General features: G+C 48.2%; 1 protein-coding gene across 1 annotated transcript in view; it reads left to right on the top strand.

Annotated features, from left to right (window-relative positions):
• Positions 1 to 534: 534 nt before the first annotated feature.
• The window catches only part of glra1 (glycine receptor, alpha 1), a 62,864-nt gene continuing 44,208 nt past the window's right edge, over positions 535 to 19,190 (top strand). Inside the window, exons 1-3 of the mRNA XM_070836699.1 lie at positions 535 to 605; positions 17,093 to 17,217; positions 17,460 to 17,471. Of these exons, the coding sequence (XP_070692800.1) occupies positions 535 to 605; positions 17,093 to 17,217; positions 17,460 to 17,471 (208 nt within the window). The remainder of the gene's footprint in view (positions 606 to 17,092; positions 17,218 to 17,459; positions 17,472 to 19,190) is intronic.

Below are 19,190 nucleotides of genomic sequence, written 5' to 3'. Positions count from 1 at the left end.
CTCCACTGTAATTGGGTGTAATTGTGTGTCAATTAACAACAGCCTGTGAGCCGCTAACCTCCTCTGGAGACCCCCCCTCCCCACCTCTCCCTCCTCTCCTCCTCCCCCCCTTCCCCCTCTCTGGCCCCCTCCCTCCCCCGTGCCAAAACCTGGACGAGCCTCCTCCCCGCAGCCCCGCCGGTGTGTCTGCGTGCCGCTGTCCGTGGTCCTGAGCGCCGTTCCGGCCTGGATTTGGTGGATTTTCCGGCTCCGCGGCGGCGGCGCTGGAGGCTGAGAGCGGACACGAGCATGATTTGGTGGCCTGTGAGGTCATGAGCATCCCGGGGCTCAGCGGGTCCGGGTCCGGGATCTGAACCAGCCCAGCGGGACGTTTGGGGCTCACCTTGGAGGTCCTAACCCACAAACCCAACCTCCCTCCCCTCTCCTCCTCCTCCTCCTCCTTTTCCACCACTAAAGGATTTTTTTCTGGAGGACAAGTCATCCTCTCAGGAGTGTGACCCCCCTTCAGCAACACCTTCACCCCCTCCAAACAAAATGAGACTGGCAAAAATGTGCCGACTAAACGTGCTGGGGATCTATTTGTGGGAAACGGTTGTGTTTATCAGGTAAGTGTGTGTGTGTGTGTGTGTGTGTGTGTGTGTGTGTGTGTGTGTGTCATGTGTGTGTGGGCTGATAAAACAGAAATTTACATTTTTATTGCTTTGCTGCCGTTTGGGACGCGCGTGAACATGAGAGGCGCAGAAGTGATGGAGGGAACAGGAGGGGGGGGGGTGAAAGTTGCCTTTGGTTTTGTGTGTGTGTGTGTGTGTGTGTGTGTGTGTGTGTGTGTGTGTGTGTGTGAGTTGAAGTGAGTCGCAGTGACTCTGTGGGGAGCCCACAGTGACCACTAGTGGTCAGAGTGTGTATGAGCGCAGACTGTCAACAGGCTGAGGACTCTCAGGACCCCCCCACATGTCCACAGGAAGCAGGATCAGCACATCCAGTCAGTCAGTCAGTCCTCCCAGTCATTTCTTACCCTTCCCTTCTTTCTGTCAAACCTCCTCTCACCTGTCTCACCTGTCTCACCTGTCTCACCTGTGTGGGGGTCGTACTGAGGCACTGAGTGTTCTCTACATGCTGTGTGTGTGTTGTGCTGCTGGATGACTGATGTGAACACTGTGACTGACTGAAGGATGGAGAAGAGCTGTGAGTGGTGGAAAGAGCTTTACACACACAGGCCATCTAGACACTGGTTATCACTGGTTATCACTGGTTATCACTGGTTATCACTGGTTATCACTGGTTATCACTGGTTATCACTGGTTATAACGGTTATCACTGGTTATAACCGGTTATTACTGGTTATCACTGGTTATTACTGGTTATCACTGGTTATTACTGGTTATTACTGGTTATCACTGGTTATTACTGGTTATTACTGGTTATAACCGTTTATCACTGGTTATCACTGGTTATTACTGGTTATCACTGGTTATTACTGGTTATTACTGGTTATAACCGTTTATCACTGGTTATCACTGGTTATAACCGGTTATTACTGGTTATAACGGTTATCACTGGTTATCACTGGTTATAACCGTTATCACTGGTTATAATCGTTATTACTGGTTATAACTGTTATCACTGGTTATAACCGTTATCACTGGTTATCACTGGTTATCACTGGTTATAATCGTTATTACTGGTTATAATGGTTATCACTGGTTATTACTGGGTATAACCGGTTATCACTGGTTATAACAGTTATCACTGGTTATCACTGGTTATCACTGGTTATCACCGTTATCACTGGTTATAAACGGTTATTACTGGTTATAAACGGTTATCACTGGTTATCAACAGTTTCACCGGTTATAAACGGTTATTACTGGTTATAAACGGTTATCACTGGTTATCAACAGTTTCACTGGTTATCAACGGTTATCACTGGTTATAAACTGTTATTACTGGTTATCATTGGTTATAAACTGTTATCACTGGTTATAAACGGTTATTACTGATTATAACCAGTTACAACTGGTCATAACTGGCAGGTGAACGTCAATGGAAAATGAAAGAGGTCACATGTTGGACAGATCCCCTAATGACATCATAAAGGGAGCCAAATGCAGACAGTGTGTTTTCACACAGGTACTGAGGCTGGGGGAGGAAGGGGGAGGAAGGGGGAGGAAGGACGTAGGTCTGTGGACACTTTCATGATGGGGGAGACTGAAAGCTTCATTTAGCAGAATGGCAGCAGCAGACGCTAGGACTCCACTGTGGTGCATGATGGGAGTTGTAGGATCCAGAGTTTGGGGGCCTGATGTGTTGGGACTAAAAGACTGAATGACTAAACAGCAGCAGCAGGGTGGTGTTTGGTAGTTTCTGTGCTGGGGAGGGACAGCGTAGTGGAATAATCCTGTTTACTGTCACCGACTGTTTCTCCTCGTTCCCACTGGATGCTTATTGGATGCAAATGTCCCGCAGTTTTATTTGTTCTTTTGTTTCCGGCCTGCAGGCTCTGTGAGGATATTACCCCCCCCCACCCCCCCCACCCTCAGCCTCGGAGGTGTTTCATTAAGTGAACTATCAGAGGCGTTTTTCTACCTTCTGCAGTGGCTCTTCCACTCCTTTGAACATGACCCCCATTTATGGGGGTGTGGGTCTGCTGCTGCTGCTGGGGGTGATGTGGGGGGGGGTGTGAGGGTGTGTGGGGGGGCTGCAGGCTACAGGCGCTTTGCATTCAGCACACACTGTTTAGTTAATGAAGCAGAGTCTGGATATTGCCGTCTCAGCTCCCCAGGCCTGGACTCTGCACTTCCCTCCTTAATTGATATCTCTTTCCCCTCCGTCCCGACCCAGACCCCCCCCACACCTCTCTCCACAGTCAGCCTTATTACTAAACATTGATTAGCCCGTCAATGGCTGGGGCCAGACCTGATGAATACACATTTAACGCTTAAACATACCCCCCCCATCTTTTATTCACCTCAGCAGCAGGAGAAGCTGCAGGAAACTTAACAGAACCTGCTGACACTTTTTGAGCGGTTTGACTTTGTGGAACAGGTGAGATGAACTTTGACCTTTGAACTCTTGGGGGGGGGGGGTCCAGCTGCTCCCCACCCAGTACACGTGCAGGAGTATTCAGCAGCACAGTGAGGAAGAACCAGGTGGGTTATAATAATAATAATCTCTAATAATCCACAATAATCTCTAATAATCCACAATAATCTCTAATGATCCATAATAATCTATAATAATCCACAATAATCTATAATAATCTATAATAATCCATAATAATCAGTGTGTTGTTTGTCTGCTGCGGTAAAAGCTGTCACTTCCTGTTTCACATTAAAAGCCTCAGAGTGAATCAGATAAGGATTCAGTGTTTACCCCCAGGGTCGGTGAACAGTAGGGGGACCTGACGACGCCACAGGGCTCCTCTGATTGGTTTGGAACTGGCAGCAGGTTAAAGAGCACCTTTCCAGACCTGAACAGTTACTTTGGACAGTGCTGGAAGATGGAAGGGGGGGAAGCAGGAAACAGTGAGGATCAGCGGTGGTCCTTCTTTCTGAGGATCCTTCAGGGTCCACGTCTGAGCCAGCAGAGGGGGTGAACATGACACGACTCCTCCGGCCTATCGACCGCTCGGGCAGGAAGGATTAATCAAAGCAGTCAGCGCTGCGTTGAGAGAACGTCAGGGAATACCAATCAGTCGGTCAGGATGACTGACAGCCTCCCAGCCACCATCGACGTGCTTCAGTTTAGTCCTCTCATTAGTTTTTAGTTGTTCTTCAGTGAACCAAAACGATTTTCATCGCCTGGTTTCAGTGTTTAGTTCTCTAGAATAACTCTTAGCCCATGTGTGTGAGCCTTTAGCTGTGTGTGTGTGTGTGTGTGTGTGTGTGTGAGGAGGTTTATGCTAAAACTGGAGCACATGCACAGTTTCCACAAACTGGTCTCGGGGGAACAGTGAGCTGACGGATGCAGACTGACTTATGGTGGATGTGTTCTGTCACAGGAGGAGCAGACGTGAAGGCTTTCCTGTTTACACTTTGTTTGTTTGGTAGAATCAGGTGTCGGTGATTTGCGGCGAAGCTCTGTGTGTTTTTACAGCTTCGTTTGTCGCAGTACAACTGCAACAGCTAACAGAGCTGCTCGGCTTTCTTTCCTCTTCTGATCAGGTGCTTTGCTCATTTCACGGCCGCCTCGCCGTGGTAACGCAGATTGATCACCTCTCTGGTTTCTGGGTGCTTGCACAGATCGTTATTGTGCACACAAGCATGCAGCAGCCTTCAGTATGCAAAGAGAGTGACCCTTCCCTATATCCTCTTCATTGTCTCAGGTGGAAACAGTCCATAGAAAGCCCGAATCTAAACCCCTCTGGGCTGAAATATGGCCCCCGCTCTCACTGATCTTCATGTGCGACTCCACCAGGAAGCCGCTGAAGGGGAAACTGTCTGCGCACGTCCTCAGGTCAGCCACAATCTCAGTATTCAGCCGAGCCGCTGCAGCCGTTTACCGCCGGCTGCTGGAGGGGAAGGTAACCTTGAGCTGGCCTTGAAGACACAGCTGCATGTGGGCATGGCCACACACACACACACACACACACACACACACACACCCCTACATCACATCACAGGGTAAATGAAACCTGACTCTACCAGTTCATGAAATAAATTGATGTTGAAATTTGGTGATTCAGAGAAGGTCATCGGGCCGCTCTCCTAAATGATTTAGGTGCAGGATGTCAGAGCTGAGGCCTGATATTAAATAAAAGTCCTCATCCTGAAAGTGGGACAGAAGGGACTTTTTACACGCTGAATGAAAGGTTCGCCCCCGCACAGACGCTGGTGTTACCCTGAGTGATATTTCACTGTGGTGGCTCCGGTCGTGGCGTTCGTTAGCTGTAACGTGCCAACAGGATTTACAGTCAGCAGGACTCTGGTCTCCTGCGACCAACAGCTCGTAACACACTCCGTTTGTTCCACGTTCAAGGTCAGAGCTGACGTCCAGAAGAAGGAGAGACGGTCTGATCCTCACTGGAGAATAACGAGAACACTGGAATCAACCCCCTGATTCAAGAATCAACCGTACTAAGAAAAGGTTCTGCTCTGTGCAGTGTTTTACAGATGTTCCATCATAAAGTCACAACATGGAATAACAATAAAACTCAATCATTCAGAGTGCAGTTAGCTCACATGAATATGAGCAGCCCCTCGTAGACCAGAATGCTTTGCAGCCCAAGACCTGCAGCATGTGGAGTCACAGTAAACGTTTTAGCCGACAATGAACAAAAAGCACGAGGAGACTTCACTGGCTGTAAACGTTGACCTTCAGTGATCCTGAGGGGATCTGCTTCCTCTGAGGGGGACCTCAGGCCCAGGCCCAGGCCCAGGCCCAGCACCAGCACCAGCACCAGGCCCAGGACCAGGCCCAGGCCCAGCACCAGCACCAGGCCCAGGCCCAGCACCAGGCCCAGGCTCTGCAGCCTGACTGGAGGTCTGTAGTGGTCCACGCTGCGCTCAGACTCTGTCTTTTGCTCTGCAGCTGATATTTATCACTCACATCTGCCTTCATAACAAATCAGAACATACGTACATTTTTCGAAGTCCTCTAATGAAAAACAATCGACTGCTCCGCTGGAGTTCGCTGCCGTCTCTACAATAATTAACTTCTGGGCAGGTTCATTTCCAAAACCTGATGTATGATAATACAGTATTGATCAGCAGACAGAGACGGATTCACAGCATCAATAACAGAGTAGATTATCGATGGGCTCTCAGCGTGTCAGGGTGCAGGCGGCCAGGTGGAACCGGACAGATGGACATTCAGCTTTGTTGATCCTCTGTGTTTGTTCTCCTTTTCCTGCATGAACTCAGATCCTGTTTTCATAGTTTACCCTTCAAAATAAAACATAAAGCATGTTTTATTGTTTAACACCTGCAGAGAGACAGGATAAAGACGTGGCTCCTCAGAGTTTAGTGTCACAGAACTTAAGAACAGTGTAAGAGTAAAAAAGGAGACAGAATGTAAAGATTAAAACATGTGAAGCCCTTAAAAAGAACAGGGGGAGGAAGTGATGCCTGTACTTGTTTGCAGATGTTACTAAATGTCTGGATTATCTTAAAGTGTGAAATGAAGCTACGTTAAAAAGTGACTGGTGAGCTCAGGTTTCATGTCTGCAGCCCTCTGGGACTCAAACTGTCTCTGCTGTTTGGGGATTTAAATCCAGACTTCAAGTTTCATTTCCAACTCGCCCTCAAAGCTTTTTAATTTTAGAAGCTTTAATATCACACAAAACTTATTACAGCAGGTGGAGTCCAAAGTGTCCAGAGAGCTGACAGCTCCACGACTGCATCCATATTTGATGTGCTGGAGTCCTGCAGACACGACAGCTCAACATCTGGCAGACGTGCTCATTGTTATGTCTTAGAGGTGAAGTTCACATCTGTGCATCAAGTTCAGAGAGGAGGCCATTAGCCTAGCTTAGCATAAAGGCTGGGAGCAGGGGGAAACAGCTAGCCTTTGTGGTCCTGACTGGACGTTCTACCTTTTTCTGTCCAGACGGAACAAATAGGACAGAACATGTTGATCGGTGAGCCTCAGAGGTGTGTGTCGAGCTTTAGACTGAGCCAGGCGAGCTGTCATCTCCTGCTTCCTGCCTGTATGCTAAGCTAGGCTAATGGCCTCCAGACTGAAAGCAGCATCCATCTTCTCACCTCAGTCTCAGCAGGACCCTTTAAGGTGGATCCTGCACCTCATGGCTGCCTTGTGTCACCTCGCTGCCAGGAGGTGTTGGGATAGAGAACAGGTTCACTGCAGGTACGGTTTCGTTCAGTTTCTTCATTCATTTGACCACGATGTCTCCTGGTCGGACACACACACATGGATGCAGTTAAAGGGACACGTGACTCATGTGAACTTGGTGAGTTTGCAGCACACAGCTGAGCAAACAGCTCAGTAAAAAGGCTCCTGAATGCACCTTTAAAGGCTCAGAGCGGCCTTAACTCTCTGGAGCAGTGGAGTGTGACGCAGCTCAGCCGTCAGAGTATCAGGCCTTCATTTGCAGTGATGAGCGAGAGTTTGTGGGGCGATCCGGGCAGCCTGAGCCGCCTGAGCCGCCTCTTGGAGCGGGCCTCTTCCCTGACTCTTTCTAAATGCCAGGATGAGATCAATTAGGGACTCGGGTCTTCAGAAGCTTTAGGAACATAATGAGGAACACTTAGGGCTAATGATCGGAGCCGTGCATTAGCCCACACCTCGCTGTGTGCGGATCAGACTCTGGCTCAGGACGACTCAGCTGTTTTTTCTTCTTCTCTGCTGCCTCAGCATTGGACACCAGTCTCCAGAGTAACCACGGCCAGCATTGATCTGAAATAATTAAAGCAAATCCCAACTTTGATCATAGAAGCCCAGAGAACAGGGCGAACGGGGGGGGGGGGATTACCGCCAACAGACGGAGGCCTCGGACGGCTCTGGACTCTGGATTGTGTGGATTCACCCTGAGACAGGCAGCAGCTTGGTCCTTTAAACTCTTCTCCAATGAAATAACACACTTCTGTTTGGTATTCTGTTCTTATTCTCCTCCCAGGAGATCTGATGGGAAATGATAAGCAGGGTTTACCAGGAGGGGAGGGGCTCATTTAAAGATAATACCCAGTAACACCAGTCGTTCCCGTTATGGACCATTATTTTCTGGATTAATCAGTGAATCAGTGAACACATGAATAAAACCTGGAAAGCAGCAGAGCACCAGACGGAGGCTTTGTGATGAATCTAATGACCTAAATGACTCATCAGTTGAAAACCTTCCACGGTTTTATAGAAGAGCAGCATGGAAACATAAAGGGTGTGTCTGGTAACACCTGTCTGTCTGCACATCTGTCTCATGCGTTGGTTTAGACCTGTGACCTCAGGAGTCCCCATGTAGCTGTCCCAGGACTGGGACGAGGACCTGGGTCTGGACTGAACAGGTGTAGCTGACAGAGTGGGTGTGAACGGTTTGTTTGGCCACATTACAGTGTGACCTGTTTCCTACTGGTCCCAGTGACCTTTGACCTGTGAATCGTTCCACTTTGACAGAGACAGACGTCGACATCTTGTTTGGGAGGTATTGATTGGATTGATTGCCCATAGAGAGAGGGTGAGACGGGTCAGGGATCATGTCTAACTCATGGAGGGGCTTCATGTTAGCCTGATTGGACCCCCACCCACATTAGTGGCTCTCTGTGTTTCTGACCACAGTGTGTGTTCTGGCTGCTCTGTCAGTACCTGAGAGTCCCTCTACGGGGGGGTGGGGCTACGCTGACTGACACGAGTCAGGTGACTTTACCCACAGTTCCCTTGGTGGAAGACAGAGCTGCAAGGATGTGAGCCAGTGGATCTACTGTGATCAGGTGCAGTTGTCCCAAAGGATCACGTTGCAGCCACTGCAGCCCGTTTGGTGTCTGCTGGCTGAGGTGATCTACTGGACCAGTTCCAACACTTTTACTACCTACCAGTCACTCACACACCAGGATGTGGACAGAGAGGATCATGGGTAGAAACAGTGGAGTCATCCTATAAGTATCAACAACAATGAATTATTTAACAGTTGCCATGGAGACGGCTCCTGTGATGATTTTGATGCTGAACATAATAAAGTTCATCAGCACAAACTGGTTAACAGTGAAAGAGGTAGTTCAAGTTATTTAACTAGTCTAACTGAGCCCAACCACAGTCAGGTCCTGTGTGAATACCGTGGATCATGGAGGGAACACATGGGGGCTCAGCCCGGCCTGGGGGCCTCCCACACATAGAGGTTAAAAGGCTGCAGCAGTCCACCCCCCCACCACACACACACACCTCACTGTGTAATTCAGCATAATTGTGTAATTCACACATCCAGGGGAAATGAAGTGTGTGTGTGTGTGTGTGTGTGTGTGTGTGTGTGTGTGTAGGGCGTGTGTGTGTGTGTGTGTAGGGCGCGTGTATGTGTGTGTGTGTGTGTGTATGGCGTGTGTATGTGTGTGTGTGTGTATGGCGTGTGTATGTGTGTGTGTGTGTATAGGGCGTGTGTATGTGTGTGTGTGTGTGTGTGTGTGTGTAGGGCATGTGTATGTGTGTGTGTGTGTGTGTGTGTGTGTGTGTGTGTGTGTGTGTAGGGCGTGTGTATGTGTGTGTGTGTGTGTAGGGCATGTGTGTGTGTGTGTGTGTGTGTGTGTGTGTAGGGCATGTGTATGTGTGTGTGTGTGTGTAGGGCATGTGTATGTGTGTGTGTGTGTGTGTAGGGCGTGTGTATGTGTGTGTGTGTGTGTAGGGCGTGTGTATGTGTGTGTGTGTAGGGCATGTGTATGTGTGTGTGTGTGTGTAGGGCGTGTGTATGTGTGTGTGTGTGTGTGTGTGTAGGGCGTGTGTGTGTGTGTAGGGCGTGTGTATGTGTGTGTGTTTGTGTGTGTGTAGGGCGTGTGTGTGTATGTGTGTGTGTATGTGTGTGTGTGTGTGTAGGGCGTGTGTATGTGTGTGTGTGTGTGTGTGTGTGTAGGGCGTGTGTGTGTGTGTGTGTGTGTAGGGTGTGTGTGTGTGTGTGTGTGTGTAGGGCGTGTGTGTGTGTGTGTAGGGTGTGTGTGTGTGTGTGTGTGTGTGTGTGTGTGTGTAGGGCGTGTGTGTGTGTGTGTGTGTGTGTAGGGTGTGTGTGTGTGTGTGTGTGTGTGTGTAGGGCGTGTGTGTGTGTGTGTGTGTGTAGGGCGTGTGTGTGTGTGTGTGTGTAGGGTGTGTGTGTGTGTGTGTGTGTGTGTGTAGGGCGTGTGTGTGTGTGTGTCTGTGTGTAGGGAGTGTGTGTGTGTGTGTGTGTGTGTGTGTGTGTGTAGGGCGTGTGTGTGTGTGTGTGTGTCTGTGTGTAGGGAGTGTGTGTGTGTGTGTGTGTGTGTGTGTGTGTGTGTGCTGGTGAAATCCCAGTCAGTGACTAATCTGATCTCAGCATCATCGGCTCCTCTCTGTGTTTGTTCACTGCTAATTTGAAAGCCGCTTCACGTGGGTCTTATGCTGTATTGTGTCATGTCGGCGCTGAGGTTGTTCCCAAACAACAGAAGTGTGTTTTTCTATGACGGCTTGATCCTATCACACTCCCGCTTGTCATCGTTGTAAAGAGGATTAAGCTCCGATTCATCACGTCGCAGCAGGAATTATTGGTGCCGAGATAATCTCTGATCCACCTAATTTGCTGTCACGGAGAAAAGAATTGGATGAAGTGTGATCGGCCTCCAAAACCTGACGCCTCATCGATCCGGCGTTAGAGCTCTGAGGTTTCCACAGGTGGTCTACTCTGATTGGTTGTTGGGCTCTGATCGCCGTCAAGAGAGCAGTTAGTGCGATCGCTCATTAGATATGTGTTGATTCAGTGACGGCGGTCACAGTAAGTCATTCTTTCTAACCCTGGGCCCCATCTGTTCAGACCACTGGTAGGTACAACAACTGAAGTCCATCCACTTAAAGAGCTTGTGTGATCCACTGACAGGCTCAGAGTGTTATTCTAAGTGCGTGACAGCATCATGGAAAGGATCCCTACAGAGAGAGACCTGGAAGATCCTTTTGGTTTAACCACAAACAGCACACACACCAGACTACATTCACTAAAACAGGGATTTTAGCTCACGGAACACAGGACTTGCTAGTTTACTGCTGCCTCCATCAGTTAGCTTGTTTGTCTTATTTATTACACAAATATTGTGTTGGATCTGAACTAAGCCTTTAAAAATAACACAAAAACACAAACAAACTAACTGATCAAGTCAGCGGTAAACGAGGAACCCCCATGTTCTGAGAGGTAAAATTACTATTTTTCTTAATGGAGTCTGGTGGTTTTGAACAGAGCAATATAACACAGTAGGTCCACTAAAAGAGCTTGTTTTAGCCACTGACAGGCTCAGATTGTTATTCTAAGTGTGTGACAGCATCATGGAAAGGATCCCTACAGAGAGAGATCGCTCTCTGCACACACACCAGACTCCATTCACTAAAACAGGGATTTTAGAGCTGCTGCTCTGCCCCATTATCCCTCAAAATATTGTGTTGCATCCAAACCAGCCCTTAAACACCAAAGTGAGTCAAATACTTGAACATTTCAAACCACAAAATGTAAAAGTAGGGTGCAGGTTTGAAAATACCAGAACGTCCTTCCAACAGATTCATGGTGCCTGATTTGAATTAATGTCATTTAGTTAGAAATGAATTCTGGGCTGCTTCATGCTTCAGGTGGAGGTGATGAAGGACGAGGGGAGCATTCATGTTTGACAACATCTCTCATCCCACGTCTCCTGTTTCTGGGTGTAAATTAAACATCAGCATCAAACCAAAAGGCCGGGTTCACCAGCTCCTCCCCAGAGGTCTGAGTCCCTGAGAAGGATCTGGAGGGAGCAGAAAGGATTGACAGGAAGTAGGCGTGCTGTCTGCTCACAGTGATTTCTGCTTTAGAGCATGCGTCACCAGACTGTTTTTCTCCTCCACTGCTGATCCTCTATAACACTGAAATAAAGTCCGTCAGCACATTTACAGCTGATGAAAAGGCTTAAACACATGATGGAGGCGCCTGAAACCTTCATCAGGCTCCAAAGATGCTTTCAGCCTCCTGCATCACAAATATCATGAAGTATTGTCTCTCTCCAGTAAGCTCGGTAGATAGAGACTCACCTGTACGCCTGTCTCACAGAGCACACTGAGCAAAAGAGGCTCTGCAGTGAAGGAACGTGAAGGTTCTCAGTCAGCACTCAGGCAGGAGGATTTAGTGGGAAAGTGCTTATTAAGTGTGAACTGTGCTCAGTGAGGCTGACTCCAGCCACAGAGCAGTGTGAGATCGCGTCGTATTTGAGGGCAAAAACAATAAAACTAAATCAACGTGACGACATAAAGCGTGTGACCTTCTGTCAGCACGACAAGGACGACCGGAGCGAAGTCTGCTGACGCCACACAGGAGCCGCCAACACGCCGCCGCATCCGTCAGCGGCCAGTCACATCTGTGCTGGAGCAGCCAGCACGTTGGTTCATCACTGCAGACTTTAAATCAGAGTCACAGACAGAATCTAGGCAAATGTGTCAGAGGTGACATCACACAGAGTCAGGAAGAGAGCGGCCGTGACGACAAGCCGCCTTAAAAACACGCCACATTCCACCTTAACGCCCAAACGGTCAGCTGTCGTTTCACCGTGAACCTGAAGCTTCATGAAGCGTCGATGGGGGGGGCGAACAACGAGCAGCCTGTTAACACATCGTTTCAGTCACTTAGCCGGCTGATTGCTGTTGCTATGACGACAGGTGACAGCTGACATTAGCTCCGTTAGCTTAGCTTAAAAGTCGACCTCCTCGTGTAACGTTACAGGCTGCTTCTATAGAAACATGGAGAACATTGGGGGGGGGTGTAAAACATGTGCCTGCCTACTTGCTGCTGTTGTGTGGTGATGGTGTTTCAAACAATGTTACTCATATAGACATGTAAATCGAGGGGGGGGCTGTAATGATCGGGACCGTTCCTGTTCTGGAGCAGCGGGTGGCGAGCATCATTCATCACTCAGTGAGTCCGGCCTTTAGTCAGCTCGTTCCTTTTCTTTCCGTGACCTTCTGTGACCTCTGACCTTTGCCCTCTTGTGGTGAATCTTCCTGCGTCTGAGAGCGAAATGTGTTTGAAGCCTGTGAAGAGTCCTGGATGCTCGGCTGTCGTCTCAGACACCTCGTGGCCTCGCTGGCTGTGACAAATGTGCAGTGGCATTTAAAGACATGAGCGCTCCACAGCTAAAGGTCGACTCAGCCTGAAAGGCCACGTGGACGGTGCTGCTGACGGGCCTCCAGCTCCTCCATCGACACGTTTGTCCTTTTCCCAGTGGACTGAGTCAAACCCCCCAAACACCACAAGCCTCTGCCCCAGGTAGTCCCCTAGACCCCTCCTGGCTCCTCTGATGACTCAGAGCCCAGCCTGGGTTTAGACCTGGAGTTAGACTTGGACTTAGACTTGGGTTTAGACCTGGTTTCAGACCTGTATTTAAACCTGGAGTTAGATCTGGGTTTAGACTAGGATTCAGACCTGGTTCTAACCTGGAATCAGACCTGTATGTATACCTGGATTCAGAGCCTGGGACTAAGGCTCTGAACTTTCAGAGGAGGAAGCAGAACCAGGAAGCAGATCATCATCATAAGTCAGGACGATGATGAAGAAGATCATCATCATCAGTCAGGACAATGATGAAGAAGATCATCATCATCAGTCAGGACGATGATGAAGCAGATCATCATGTGTGCTGTGATTTATGATCAGTTCCATGAGGAGGTTCAGCTCCGACTCTTCTTCTTCTTACAGGATGTTTTCTCTCTGTGCCTTTCGTCCAGTGTGAAGCTGAAGTCACTTGTTATGGCCCCAGAAATAAAGTTCAATGTGACATGTTATTGCTGTAACCATAGCAACCTAGAAACAGGAAGCAGGAAACGGGAAGCAGGAAACAGGAAGCAGGAAGTAGGAAGCAGGAAATAAGTTCACCATGAGGTGATTGGATGTCATTGTGATGGGGCATTGATCACGAGCAGTTGTCAGCTCCTTTAGATGTTATTCTTCTTTTTCCCTCTGTGCTAAAGCAACGTCTGTAAGTACTGTTCATCTAATGATCTAATGAGTTATTGTGTGCGGCTAGATGCTAATTGCATTGCTAAGTTAGTGAATTGCTGGTTGTCTTTTTGGCCACGTTAGCTGTGTCTTTATTATATTAGCTTCGTGGCTAAGCTAGTTAAGATCTGCTTAATGCCTGGATGCTGTTGTGATGTGTGTATTTGATCAACAATGCTGTTTATTAAGGCAGATATTTTTACTGTATTGTAGTTGCAGTTTCACAAGATTCCAAGTAAACTTTATGGATTTTCATCATTTGTATCCTGAAGTTTTTTGGGAGTGTTTAAACTGATTGGAAACAGTCCATGACATCACTGTTGGTACAAATGTCATCGGCCATATTGTCTGTTCCACCAGCTTCCTGCTTCATGACGTAAAGAATCACAATCAGGTTTATTGTCAAGTTTTCACATTACCAGCAGTTTTCCTTCGTACACCACCATCACCATCATCACCATCATCACCATCATCACCATCACCACCATCACCATCATCACCATCACCACCATCACCACCACCATCACCATCATCACCACCATCATCACTACCATCATCACCATCATCACCATCATCACCATCACCACCACCATCACCATCATCACCACCATCATCACTACCATCATCACCATCATCACCATCATCACCATCACCACCACCATCACCATCATCACCACCATCATCACTACCATCATCATCATCACCACCATCACCATCATCACCATCACCACCATCACCACCACCATCACCATCATCACCACCATCATCACTACCATCATCACCATCATCACCATCACCACCATCACCACCACCATCACCATCATCACCACCATCATCACTACCATCATCACCATCATCACCATCATCACCATCACCACCACCATCACCATCATCACCACCATCATCACTACCATCATCATCATCATCACCATCACCACCATCACCACCTCAGTATTACTGCAGTATAATATTTCACCTCGTTCTAATCTATGAGACATTAATGTGACCCCCCCCCCCCTCAGTGACTCATCAGGAGTCACTGCTGAATCACTTTGACCTCCTCAGACTGTCTGTGTGGCTCTGACAGGCTTCTGTGGGCCATGTTTCACTGTTGGGGGGTAGAGGAGGGTCTGGTACGTCCTGAACTTGAAGTACAGCAGGAAGCGGAGTGTGATCCACTTCCTGTTGTTCGGCGGTGGTTCGGCGTCCTCATGAAGTCGTTTGGTGAGATTTCAATCATTGATTGTGGCTGCTGCTTCACTGAGTGCTGCAAAGTGAAAATGTTCCAGCACCAAATGAATTATTCCTCCAACACGGCTCCAAAATAACAGATGCACGGGGGGGGAAGCGTTCCTGTTGGGCTCTCAATCCATTTTTCATACATGATTTTATGTTTATGAGTCATGTTGAGGCTCCGCTGGGGGAGGAGGGTGTTCACTCACTCTTCTGATCATCTATAATCGGAGTAACTCAACGTCTTCTTCGTCTGACTTTTACTCTTTAGTTGTTCCGCTGTCTAACATTCAAGCTCTGCTACTTAAATCAGTCAAACACTCCCACTGAAGATCTGACTGAATAAACCCTTTAAAAGATACTATTTAATATGAGAATTCATATCTCCTGGAAATTCTGACTAAATGTGACATCTGTGAAGTTTAAACTGAGCTTCAGTTTCCACACTAAGGGAGGTGTTAGGTGGTGTTTCTGAGGTCAGAGCTTCAGTGATCACTCTTTAATTCGGCCTGTGCACCAGTCAGAGCGCTCGCAGCTCTCAGTGAGTTAAAAAGCTGATTGTGAGGCTGCGGTCTGATGAAATGGGTCAGCACAGCAGCTTATTTATAGCCCAGATCACACTGCTGTCCAGCTCTTCCTCCGGGCGCAGCCAGAAATGATGCAATCCCATCCAAACGGCACTACAAGTGGCGGCTAACGCAGCTCGGCCGTGGGGCCTGTGAGGGTCGGCTCGGTCCTCGCTCCGCTGGACGTCCGCTCACTTTCAATCACACTCAAACAGCAGAGCGTCTCTCATCCACGGCCCTTTAAAATGTTTCCAGAGCCGGAAACACAACAACAACCGATAACCTCAGCGCTGCAGCGCAGGGACTCAGAGAGGAACCCAACTCTGCAGCACAGACACACTAAAGCCTTCATGTGTGGGACGACGGGACATCAGAATCTGCAGTGTTGGTCACTCTCTGACACGTTTGTGTCTTCATTTTAAATGCTCAGTATTCTTTATGTTCAACAAAATGACCCAATAAAACAAGCTACAGTTAAGATAATATGGTAAACGACGTGTTAAGACCTGTGTCGAGTGCATATTAACACAATATAACCATATTCTACAACACTGGTCAATATATTCAGACACATGAAGGTATATTAAGACCATGTTCAGGTTTATGTCACTACAATATGTAGCAGAGCAAACACACACATAAAAGACCTCAAAAGACCAAATATGTAAGTAGAAAAATACGTTTCTGACAAACTGAGCTTCTTTTTAAAGTGAAGATGTTTTTTACAGTTTTTAACGTTTAACACTTTTAGAAACGAGAGATGGTCTTTTCTGATCAGACATTAGGGTTAGGGGTGTGTGTGTGTGTGTGTGTGTGTGTGTGTGTGTGTGTGTGTGTGTGTGTGTGTGTGTTGGGCTCGGTGTGTGTGTGTGTGTGTGTGTGTGTGTGTGTGTGTGTGTGTGTTGGGCTCGGTGTGTGTGTGTGTGTGTGTGTGTGTGTGTGTGTGTGTGTGTGTGTGTGTGTGTGTGTGTGTGTGTGTTGGGCTCAGTGTGTGTGTGTGTGTGTGTGTTGGGCTCAGTGTGTGTGTGTTGGGCTCAGTGTGTGCTGGGGGGGATGGGGGATGGTCCAGTGGTTTCCCCATCACACATGGAGCTGACGTTGACATTCGCTCCGAACAACCAGTCAGATGTGTTTCATAGTTGTGGCGGCATGGTTGCCATGGTAACAAGGGAGCCAATTAGTGAGCTTTCAACTGTAATTCCTGTGTGTGTGTGTGTGCAAGATATTGACTACTGCTGCAGTGTGTGTGTGTGGGGGGGGGGTGACATAATGCCGTGATGGACTTAATTAGGTAAAGAAGTGAACTTCCTGATTGTGAGGTGGATGCAGGCTGGGTCAGTGGGTTAGAGGACAGAAGTGTGTACAGCCACACACTTCATGTATGAAAGTCCAGTCACTGCGACAGACTGTGAACCTTCACTCTCCATTATTCACCTTTAACCGGTGACTGATATCTACACACTCTTTCACTTCATGCATCTAACTTAGAATGAACAGAAACATTCTGTTAAATGCATTTAAATCTCTATTATTACAACCTTTAGACATTTATCATATAGATGTAATATCATATACTTCATCCTATATAGCTGCTGCAGGAGACGATGAGCTGGTCGCTCCTACAGACTTCAGTCAGTCCAGTGTGACGCTGTCTGTCTCATCACACGTCTCCCTTTCTGTCTTCCAGCCTGGCAGCGTCCAAAGAGGCCGCGGCGAGGAAAGCTGCGTCCCCGATGCCGCCCTCCGAGTTTCTGGACAAACTCATGGGCAAAGTTTCTGGCTACGACGCCAGAATTCGACCAAACTTTAAAGGTAGGAGCTGCCACCAAGACTGAGTGGGATAAGACGGGAATGTAGCCAAACCATCAGGTGGGCAGAGCTGGTAATGTGTTGAAGGGTTTAGCCGAGGTTATCTCCAGCAGAGGTTCGTATTCATTTGTTTTACTAAGAAGAAGAGAAGTTCCCATGTAGAGATGTGACTAAACCATGTTACTTTGTCTCTGATGTTTCCGGTTGTTCTCAATCTGTCGATGTCTTCCATCTGCCCTTTACAGTGTGGAACAAAGGTAACTGTGCCCATTGCTCAACATGCTAAAGACTGAATTATTTCAGGTGTTAGACCCCCAAACCCCCCTCTCTCTTCTTTTGTTTGACAAAAGCCCGTCCCTGCACTTCCGTCCCCAGTCAGACCGTAGACCAACACCCCCCTGAGGGTGTTAGCATGGGTAGTTATCATGGTGCTAGTTGGCTACATTCCTTGGTATCCACACGGTATCCTGAGTGCTTGTTTTGGTGGTCAAGGTAATGTGGCTCCCTCCCACCAGCTGCTGCTAAATATGATTTCCTGATGATGATGATATAATATTTAGTGACCTCTCCCTGAATGGACGCCCCCATAAAGACACATGTCAGAGGTTTCTACATTAAACGTCCTCACATTAGGAGCACATTAGGAAACTGGGGCGACTCTGCATATTCATTAAAACAGTCCTACTGGTGTTAAAGTGGATCAGACCCGTTTCAACATCAACTATGATAAATAGTGTGAACTGGTACATGAGAGCCTTGTTGCATGTTCAGCTCTGACGTGTTTCCAGGATGGATGTGAGTCGTCTCTGCTGCCGTGTGTTCAGTCCGTCAGGTCGTGTTATTCTGAGTGTACAAAATATCAGTCCCCTGGTGGTGTCCCCCCCCCCCGCCTGTGAGGACAGGACGGCCCTTTTCCCTTCCATTACTGAGGGTATCCGGTACCTGCCTGGTATTTCATGTGTGATCGCTGACGGCTGTCAGACATCCTCCCGGTGAGGTGGAGATTTCAGCTGTTGGTCGGCACAGATTTCACCTCCATGTCTGATCCAGATCAGAGCTGTGGTAACATGACGGATGAAATCCTGATCCTCAGATTTCATTTGGCACCAAAACACGTCTGAGTTTCCTCATCAGAGATGTGACTTTGACTTGTGAAGACTTTGAGCGGCTGCTGGTCCGGTTCAGCCCACAGAGGACTAACAGGGCCCCCGTAGACCTGGACCACCGGACCTGGTAAAACCTGGAGGGACGATGTGCTGTCACTCATGCTGTGAGGGACACGATGCATCTCCTCATCCGACCAGCACATCTCAGAGGTGAACTACAGAGGAGTCCTGGTATTTTGTACACTGAACACTCGGGGGGGTGGGGGGGTGGGGGGGTGCAGCGGTGAAGCTTATGTTTATGAATGCTGCCATGGAGCTTTTTCTCTTTTTTTGCTGAGCCCATAATGGCATAACCCATTATACGGTGATCTTTGTGAGTGGGATATCTCGGATAGAGGTGGGGGTGGGGGGGTGTTATTAAACCTGCCGCGGCTGCAGAACAGCTGAAAGTGATCGTCCTTCCTGACCTGCCAGGAATGTGTTCAACTGTTCTGCGAGGCTTCGTCGAGTTCATTTTACAGACCATTTCTATTTCTTCATTTGATCTCTCCTCAGCGCTGCTTGGCAACAGTCCAGAGTGATCTACTGCCACGAGGGCTGCACTGACCTTTACAGATCAGGATTTAAACAGGCCAACATGACACTTATTCAAATGAATGGCTATTGTGTTTTTTCCGTTCTTCTACCGTGAGCAGCAGAGTGCAGATGAGCGTGCTCTCCGTCAGACATGCAGATAATACGAACAGAACCTCGACCCCAACGCATGAATCCTCTTTAACGGCTTGATCTTCTTTGACTTTTCTGTTTTGGCTTCATGTGAACCAAAGCAGTGATGAAGATGTCCAGCCTGAGGAGGAGGAGGAGGAGGAG

The sequence above is a fragment of the Pempheris klunzingeri genome, chromosome 9 (assembly GCF_042242105.1).
Source record: "Pempheris klunzingeri isolate RE-2024b chromosome 9, fPemKlu1.hap1, whole genome shotgun sequence".
Lineage (NCBI taxonomy): Eukaryota > Metazoa > Chordata > Actinopteri > Acropomatiformes > Pempheridae > Pempheris > Pempheris klunzingeri.
This window is presented reverse-complemented; position numbering and strand designations above follow the sequence as displayed.